General features: G+C 27.9%; 1 protein-coding gene across 1 annotated transcript in view; it reads right to left on the bottom strand.

Annotated features, from left to right (window-relative positions):
* Window positions 1–386: 386 nt before the first annotated feature.
* The window catches only part of LOC111677685 (voltage-dependent calcium channel subunit alpha-2/delta-4), a 10,977-nt gene continuing 1,352 nt past the window's right edge, over window positions 387–10,011 (bottom strand). The window contains exons 2-11 of the mRNA XM_023438848.2: window positions 9,497–9,554; window positions 7,757–8,116; window positions 7,520–7,690; window positions 7,385–7,462; window positions 6,797–7,322; window positions 4,302–4,807; window positions 3,996–4,238; window positions 3,840–3,933; window positions 3,353–3,780; window positions 387–841 (exon numbers count right to left, since the gene is read on the bottom strand). Of these exons, the coding sequence (XP_023294616.2) occupies window positions 731–841; window positions 3,353–3,780; window positions 3,840–3,933; window positions 3,996–4,238; window positions 4,302–4,807; window positions 6,797–7,322; window positions 7,385–7,462; window positions 7,520–7,690; window positions 7,757–8,116; window positions 9,497–9,554 (2,575 nt within the window). The 3' untranslated portion in view covers window positions 387–730. The remainder of the gene's footprint in view (window positions 842–3,352; window positions 3,781–3,839; window positions 3,934–3,995; window positions 4,239–4,301; window positions 4,808–6,796; window positions 7,323–7,384; window positions 7,463–7,519; window positions 7,691–7,756; window positions 8,117–9,496; window positions 9,555–10,011) is intronic.

Genomic DNA, 10,011 nt, shown 5'->3' with positions numbered 1-10,011 from the left:
TGACTAGTAGTAGTGTTGTTGTTGTTTTTTTTTTTTTGAAGTTTTATAGTTGGTAAAGTTGCTTGACACTTAAGGTGGTTTGTAACTATTTTAGTTGTTTGTTTTAAAAATTTATATAAAAAATTGTAACAAAACTTTTTTTTGTTATAAAAAATCTATTATAAAAAAACTTAATTTTTTGGCTGTTTATAAAAAAACATTATTAACAAAAATTCTATAAGTAACAAAACAAAAACATTTAACAGATTTTAAAGTTTCATTTAAAAGGACTTCTTTTAAAAAAAAACCAACTAAACTATAAAAACAACAATTTTCTACAAAATTTGCTATTTCTTAAAATGAAACTTTAAAATTCTGTTTAATAATAATAAATCTAAATAAAACTGAAACTACAGTATATTGTTGTTGTATACATATATATATAAATATAAAATTTTATAATTTTTTTTTTTTTTTTTTGAGTTTTGGACTTTTGTGTGAGAGTATATGTATGGCACTCAAAAACTTAAAAAAACCCATGTTACTAATTGTTTTCTATATATAAATATATTTTTTGGCAAATTTATTCTTCATTTTTCTACTCCCTGATTGTTTTAAAGTTATTTTCATCTTTTTCTAATTGTTAAAGAAAATTTTAGGTTTTATTTTCATTTCAATTGTGCTTTTACTATCAGTGTGTCAGTTCAGAGTAAAAAAAACAAAAATGGAGAAAATTATTAAGAGTAAACATTTAGGCACGTCTTAAATAACGTGTTAGTAAAACCAGCGTTAGTGTTAGACTTAAAATTAACAAATTAGATGTTAAAGATGAGGCATCACCACAGTAAGTGTAAAGCTCCTCCTGTAAAAAGAGAGAGAGAGAGAGAGAAAAAACAATTTAACAAAGATAGTTCTTTGAATTTAAACTAAAAATATCAATATTTTCTATGTTTCAATACCATTTTTATAGGAACATTTCTAAACTTTCATTTAAATTGGTTTAAAATTAAACAAATTTCTTACATTTCTTCATTATTTTAACTAAACATGAAAAAAAACATGTTTCAATTCCATTTTCTATAGGAACGTTAAATAAAATTGAAAAATTTGTCTAGTATTCATTAAAAATTGCTATAAATAACTATAAATAATATAATGAAAATGCAAAAAAAATTCCATGTTTCAATTCCATTTTTCATAGGAACGTTTTAAAAATCTTAATATTTTTCAAAATTTCATTACAAAACAACATATTTAGCAGTTCTTCACAATTATTCTTAGGAAATTTTCGAAATTTTTTATGTTTCAATTCCATTTTTCATAGGAACGTCAAATAAAATTCTAAAATTTGTCTAGTTTTCATTATAATTTGCTATAAATAACATGATTTGTTACAGTTTTTAGTTAAAAACAAAAAAATTCCATGTTTCAATTCCATTTTTCATAGGAATGTTAAAAATAAATTGAAAAAATTTTCTAATTTTCATTATAATTTACTAAAAGTAATAGGAATCGTTGCAGTTTTTAGTTAAAATGCAAAAAAATTCCATGTTTCAATTCCATTTTCATAGGAACGTTTTATAAAACTTAAATATTTTATAAAGTTTCATAACAAAAACAGATATTTAGCAGTTCTTCACAAATATCTGAATGAAATTTTCGAATTTTTTTATGTTCCAATTCCATTTTTCATAGGAACGTTTTTTTAAACTTAAATATTTTTCAAAATTTCAGAACAAAACAAGTTATTTAGCAGTTCTTTACAAATATTTCAATAAAATTTTTAGAAATTTGTTATGTTTCAATTCCATTTTTAATAGGAACGTTTTTTAAAACTTAAAATTTCACAAAATTTTATTGCAAATTTTTAATGTTTAGCAATTCTAGATTACAATTTCATTAAAAAGTTAAAAATTTGATATGTTTCAATTCCATTTTTCATAGGAACGTTTTATAAAACTTATTTTTTTCCAAATTTCATAACAAAATAAGGTATTTAGCAGTTCTTTACATATATTTGAATAAAATTTTTTAAATTTGTTATGTTTCAATTCCATTTTTCATAGGAACATTAAACAAAACTTAAAAATGTGTCTACTTTTCATTATAATTTGCTAAAAGTAATATGATTAGTTGCAGTTTTCAGTTAAAATTAAAAAAAAATCCATGTTTCAATTCCATTTTTCATAGGAACGTTTTATAAAACTTAAATATTTTTCAAAATTTCAAAACAAATTTATTAGCAGTTCTTTACAAATATTTTAATACAATATTTGAAATTTTTTATGTTTCATATCCATTTTTCATAGGAACGTTATGAAAATTGTTAATTTTTTTGTTATTTTTCATTGAAATTTGTGTTAAATATCAGTATCTCTTTTGAGTTTGCTACTTAAGTGCACGGAATTTTTGATAATTTGCATTTTTTATTAGAAATTGCTGTCTACAATTTGTTACTAAAGTTCACGAAATTGTTTGTTTCATTTCCATTTCTCATAGGAATGTTTTGAAAATTTTTAATATTTTTCTATTTTTCTTTGAAATTTGTGTTAAAAACCATTTGCTTTCTATATTTTGCTACTTAATTTAACCAAATTTTATGTTTCATTTCCATTTTTCATAGGAACGTTTTGAAATTTTTTAATATTTTGAAATTTTTGTAGATATTTATGTTAAATACCAAAAGCTATCTTCAATCTGCTACTTAAGTTCATAAAATTGTTTGTTTCATTTCCATTTGTCATAGGAATGTTTTGAAAAATTTAAAATTTTTGCAACTTTTGTTTGAAATTTGTGTTTATTAACAGTAGTTCTTTTGAGTTTGCAACTTAAGTGCAAGGAATTTTATGTTTCATTTCCAATTTTGATAGGAACGTTTTGAAAATGTTTGATATTTTAAAATTTTTATTAGAAATTTATGTTAAATACCAAAAGCTATCTTCAATGTGGTACTTAAGTTCACAAAATTGTTTGTTTCATTTCCATTTCTTATAGAAACGTTTTGAAAAATTTAAATGTTTGGCTATTTCTCTAAGAAATTATTGTAAAAAACTAATTATGTGTACGTTTTGCTATTTAAATGTATGAAATTATATGTTTCATTTCCATTTTTCATAGGAACGTTTTGAAAAATTTTAATTTTTAACAACTTTTTTTAGAAATTTGTTTTCAAAACTAATTGCTGTCTACTTTTTTCAGTTTAAATTAGCGAAATTAAATGTTTCATTTCCATTTTTTATAGGAACGTTTTAAAAAAATTAATTTTTTTCAGTGTTTTTTTTACAAATTATAGTAAAAAACTCGTTTTTGTCTTTCAATAACATTTTCATACGAATGTTAAAAAAATTTATAATATTTCTCTATAAAAACTTACATCCGGATGTTCCGTAAAACACTCCTCAATACGTCTTCGTTCATAGAAACTCATATTGAGTTTATAGCATGGAAATTCCTTCGGATAGATAAGTCTTTGTGGTTCGGTGGTTTTTTTCGTACCCTTCGAAGGCATCAATACATTTATGACCACCAATAGTAAATTTGTACGTGGTATTTTCTTTATATAAAATGGACGTACAGTCGGTAATCGTATGGCATCGTTAATACCCTCCACAGAATTTGGTTGAAGATTATATAAAGTAGTAACCTTATCGCATGGCTCATAAACTGGTGGTGGATCAGGTTCATTAAATATCATTTCATCTTCATCTTCTTCTTTGGGTTTAGGTTGCATGGAAGCAAAATTATCACGACCAAAACCACCAGCATCATAATCATCTTCGATATCATCGTTATATTCTAAAACTGAGGAAAATGATGTTTGTTAATAAGGGTTTTTTGTAAAATATTAAGCAAATACTTACAGGGTGCACCATCTACCCACCATTTAATGCGTGAGTAATGCCAAAATATGGAAGACACTAACCATTTCCAGGCCACAGTTAAAATCTTCCAGGGCTTTAAAAGAATTTCTTGTTAAAAAAAAAGGTTTCTTTAGCTTTTCTCTAACAAAAACTTACATGCATTAGATTGTTGCCATCACTCTGCTTGGCATCTTCATCTACACATAACGATTGATAGTCATAAACATCAATACTTTGATAGACTTCTAATTGTACCATGGCTTCCATAACATCTCCTTGAAATTCACCAAAAAATTTACCCGTATGATTAACATTTCTGGCCAGGACTATATAGGCATTGTTGTCTATAACATAACACTCAAACTCATCACTGTTGCAGGTTTTAATGCAGCCATTGCACTGAGAGAAAACAAAAGCAATTGTTTAGAATTCCAAAAAAATCTCCTTAAAAAAAAAACTTACATTATCCGTAGAAGTTATATTGAAGAAACGATCCAACATTTGGGCATGTGAAAATTGAAAACCCACTACACAAGCTGGTGCCTCTTTACCACCATCTCTGGGAAAGATGGCATGCGAAGCTGTTACTTTCAATTCACTATCCTCGGCAGGATCACTGTGATGTTTGACAGAGTATACAAAACTATCGGTACGTTCTTCATGATGTGCCAATATAGCGCTTCTATACCAAGTTTCATCTATAGCTTTAGTATGATAATCTCCAAACTCTCGATCATTCTCTACCTCTACTTCACCATAGATAAATTGCCAACGTGTCAAACCACTCATGGTGGCTACAAAACGTAAAGTGGCTCCAAATCTTTCAATTAAAGCTTTCTCTTCCTCACTTTCAAATTTCCAGACACCATAACTGGAATTAGTAACCTTGGCATCGAAGATCAACAAGTGCACCAGTTCCTTATTGCAATAGTAGGCATCATCGGACAGGGATTTGCGGCCACAATTTACTAAATTAGAAGAGATTTGCTATTAATTACTCTTTTCTTTTCCAAAAAAAGAACAATTTTCCTTTGTTTCAATTCCATTTCTATAGGAACATTAAATAAAATGTTCAATTTAAATAAAATGTTTTGAAAAATTTATTAATTTTAAATTTCTGCTATTATTTCTAAGGAAATAATAAAAAAATTTGTGTTTCAATTCCATTTCCATAGGAACGTTTAAAAAAAATTAATTTTTTTTTTTAAATTTTTAACAAATTCTTATTAACTATATGTTTATATTAACATTTCCTTTGAAATAGTAAACATTTTTTGTGTTTCAATTCCATTTCTACAGGAACGTTTGGTAAAATTTTTATTTTAATAGAATTTTTTTTATTAATTTTAATTAATTTCAAGCTTTTTAACCAATTTTTATAGAATTTGTAGAAATTTATAGTGTTCCATTCCCATTTCTATAGGAACGTTTGCTAAAATTATTAATTTAATAGAATTTTTTTATTAATTTTAATTAATTTAAAGTTTCTATTCTAAATTTTATAGGTTTAAGAGAAATTTATAGTGTTTCATTCCCATTTCTATAGGAACATTTGCTAAAATTTTAAATTTTACTGAAAATTTTTACTAATTTTAATGAATTTCAAGCTTCTTATTCAATTTTTATAGATTTTAGAACAAATTATAGTGTTTCATTTCCATTTCTATAGGAACGTTTGAAAAAATTTTTAATTTTACAGAAAATTTTTACAAATTTTAATTAATTTTAAGTTTTTATTCTAGTTTACATAGAATTTGTAGAAATTTATAGTGTTTCATTCCCATTTCTATAGGAACGTTTTCTAAAATTAAAAATTTTACAGAAAATTTTTACTAATTTTAATTAATTTTAGGCTTCTAATCTAATTCATATAGAATTTAAAGAAGTTTATGGTGTTTCATTCCCATTTCTATAGGAACTATGAATAAAATTAACATTTTTAATTTAAATTTTCAAATAATTTGATAAAAAAGCTTTCGATGTAATTTTTCAAGAAAATTGTTTAAATTTTATTATGTTTCAATTCCATTTCCATAGGAATGTTTACAAAAATTTTAAATTTTTAATAATTTTCAACTAATATTATACAAATTATTAGTTTTAGATTTAATTTCTGTTGTAAAAACCAAAGTTTATTTTGTTTCAATTCCATTTCCATAGGAACGTTTGTTAAAATTTCAAAATTTACACAAAATTTTAAAAAAATTAACTAAAAATAAATTTGTCATTTCATTTCTATTAAAATTGTTAAATTTTTTGGTGTTTCAATTCCATTTCTATAGGAATGATTAGTAAAGTTTAAAATTTTCTTAACGTGTTTTTTACAGATTCTAATTAAATACAAACTTTTAAACTCATTTCTGTTGAAACTAAGAAAAATTATTGTGTTTCAATTCCATTTTCATAGGAACATTTGGGGAAAAAAATTAAGATTTTGTGATAATTTGTTAAAATTTTTTTTACTAATTTATTATTTGTGCCTAAAATTTCATTGGAATTATGAAACTTTTTAATGTTTCAATTCCATTTCTATAGGAATGTTAAATAAAATTTTAAAATTTAAAGAAATTTTTGAACATTTTTGATTAATTAAAAGTTTTAAGTTATAATTATAAAAATCTGTAGTGTTTCAATTCCGTTTCCATAGGAACGTTTCAAAAAAAAATAAAATTTTAGAGAACTATTTCACAGAATTGAAATAATTATAGGTTTGTTGTATCATTTCTATTAAAATTATACAATTTCTGAGTGTTTCAATTCCAATTTTAATAGGAACGTTTGAAAAAAGTTTAAGATTTCTTGGAAATTGTTTAGAAAAGTAGATTATTTTTAAATTTCTGATATAATTTTTCACTCAAATACGAAATTATGTGTTTTTCAATTTCATTTGCATAGGAATGTTATTCTTTTTTTCAGAATTTAGTTTCTTTAAAAAAAAATACAATTTTACAACTTACAATCATCATCATCTCTATCCTGTTCATCTTCCTCATATTGTTCCGACCATTTCCAATCCTTTTGCACCATTTTACCCAAAAAATGCTTAAGTTCCGCTTCGGGCGTCTTAAATTCATGACCCTCTAAGTAGTGATATTTACAATAGACCCAATCGGGATGTACTTTCCAATTTTCACCCACAAAAAAGTCCGATATATTGATTTTCATATGAATATTCTTCAAGACCTCCTCACCCACCTTAATCCATGTCTTGCCATATTCACTGGGCAATACGATGCCCAAGGAAAAGGGTGTATTCGGTAAAGGAGCAAAAAAATAATCTTGTTTTTCCTCTGAAACACGACGCATTTTGTCATAGTGTAGCTTTACACTAATATCTTTAAATTCACCCGATTCATGATTGACCATACTGCGTCTTAATTGTAAAATTGACTCGCCAGGATTACGAGGAGAATTATCCTCGAATAGCTGCTCGACTTCGGTGAAATCAATGCTATTGTAATTGGGATTCATGACGCCGTTGGGCTAATGATTATAAAAGAAATTTTAAACTTTTTAACAAATTTATTAATTAAGATCTAACTTACCCCTATAGGCCTTAAATCGGGATGTAAAAGGACATAACCATTATTGGAAACCACAAAAGAATAACCATTAACCCCCAGCTGCAAATATTTTTGTTTAATAAAACCATATTAACCCTTAAATGTTAGCAAAAGTACCTTATAAGGCAACGTCAATTTATCTATTTCTTCTACAGGCACATCAGTGCCCGCCACGCCTAATAACCGGGCGTGGGCGGTACTGTTGGCTTTACGATACGTTCGATCAAAGGCCGGCACCCCCACTGCTATCATAAGACGTGCATCGGTGGCATTACCCTCGGGTTTATACTAAAAATAAAGAACAAAAAACTTAAAAAAACTGTTAACATTTCTCTTCTCCATGTTTTTACAAACCGTTTTATCCGTAAACGAATGCGTCCAAGTGGGCGGATGTTCCACATCCTGTAACACTAGTGGCGTTGCTATTACATCTACATATTTTAACGCTTCTTCCTGTACCTCATCCAGTGTTTGTACATGCGAATAGTAGCCTCGATTAAGACAAGCCATCCATTGAATTTCTCGAACTTTGGTCACTTCTTTACCTAGTAGATAGGTGAATATACGTACTTTCATACTCATTGTCCCATTTTCACCATCACCCCAATTGTATTTTTCAAATATTTCGGTATTATTACCGGCCACACCATCGGTAACCACCATAATGGCTTGGTTACAGGTGGAGGTTTCATTACAGCGTCTTTCTATGTAATACTGTAGGAAAAAGAGAGAATTTTAACTCCATAGAAAGGTTTTGGAACTAGTTCTGTTTAAGTTCAGTTCTAGTTTAGTTCCAGTTCTGTTTAAGCTAGTTCTAGTTCTGTTCTAGTTCTGATCTAGTTCAGTTCTAGTTCAGTTCTAGTTCAGTTCTAGTTCAGTTTTAGTTCAGTTCTAGTTCAGTTCTAGTTCAGTTCTAGTTCAGTTCTAGTTCAGTTCTAGTTCAGTTCTAGTTCAGTTCTAGTTCAGTTCTAGTTCAGTTCTAGTTCAGTTCTAGTTCAGTTCTAGTTCAGTTCTAGTTCAGTTCTAGTTCAGTTCTAATTCTAGTTCTAGTTCAGTTCTAGTTCTAGGTCTAGTTAAGTTCTAGTTCATTTCTAGTTCAGTTCTAGTTTATTTCCAAATCTGTTCTACTTATTTGAAACTCAAACGAATAATTTCTTTCCTATCTTTCAGTGTTGGCAAATGGGCCACCCAATTCGGCGATGAGCTGTGGGAACTCGCACAACGTATGACTAAGTCACAAGAAATTAAAGCGGTAAGTTTTCTTTATACTAATCGACTAATCAAATCTAATCAAAACAATTTCATAGAAATACAAAGAATATAATGCCCGTGTAGAATTAAAAAATGGTACCGAACTTATTAAATCGATCACAGCAAATGTGGGCAAAATGTTGGCCCGTAAAATGGATGCTGTTAAATGTATACAGGCTAAAGCCGAAGATGTTTTCGAAAATTTCGAATATAATCGAACGTATGCCGAAAATGAATTTCAATATTATTCCAGTAAATTCTCAACATTTGAGGGAAAATCGGCTGAAGAGCTAATGGAACATTTACTAAATAATAGTTATATGTACTTGAATATGACACTTAATCCGGATACACATTTTTATAATATATCTGTGAATACAGAATATAGTTCCGTCCATGTACCCTCCAATGTGTATGATAAACGTAAGTAAGAGAATAGGGTGTTATTATCAAATATTTACTAATTGTGTGATTTTTATTTCGATAAAAGACCCCAGAGTCCTAGAAGCCATTATGTGGACCGAAGAATTGGATGAGGTGTTTAAGCAAAACTATCAATCCGATCCCGCCTTGTCGTGGCAGTATTTTGGCTCAGATACGGGCATTTTACGTCACTTCCCTGCCTCCCAATGGGAGGAACACGAACCCGATGGCAATGCCGATACTTATGATTGTCGCAAACGTTCGTGGTATATTGAAACAGCCACCTGCTCCAAGGATATTGTTATTTTACTGGATAATTCTGGTTCTATGACTGGATTCCGTTTTCATGTTGCCAAATTTACTATACGTAGTATATTGGATACGTTTTCCAATAATGATTTTTTTACAATTTTTAATTACTCCTCCACTACCGATGATATTGTACCGTGCTTTAAGGATGCATTGGTTCAGGCTACGCCTGAGAATATAAATGTTTTTAATGATGTGATAAGTAAGATGAAACCACAGGGTTATGCTAATTTGTCAATTGCTTATACAAAAGCTTTCGAGCTGTTGAAGAAGGTGAGTGGAATGAAGACAATACTACCTAGAGCAGAACTAGAACAGAACTATAACAGAACTAAAACAGAACTAGAACAGAGGGACAAACAGAAGGACAAACAGCACTGGAAACATAACTACAAACAGAACTAGAACAGAACTAGAACTAGAACAGAACTAGAACAGAACTAGAACAGAACTAGAACAGAACTAGAACAGAACTAGAACAGAACTAGAACAGAACTAGAATAGAAATAGAACAGAATTAGAACAGGACTAGAACTGAACTAGAACTGAACTAGAACTGAACTAGAACTGAACTAGAACTGAACTAGAACTGAACTAGAACTGAACTAGAACTGAACTAGAACTGA

Source organism: Lucilia cuprina, chromosome 2 (assembly GCF_022045245.1).
Source record: "Lucilia cuprina isolate Lc7/37 chromosome 2, ASM2204524v1, whole genome shotgun sequence".
NCBI lineage: Eukaryota > Metazoa > Arthropoda > Insecta > Diptera > Calliphoridae > Lucilia > Lucilia cuprina.
This window is presented reverse-complemented; position numbering and strand designations above follow the sequence as displayed.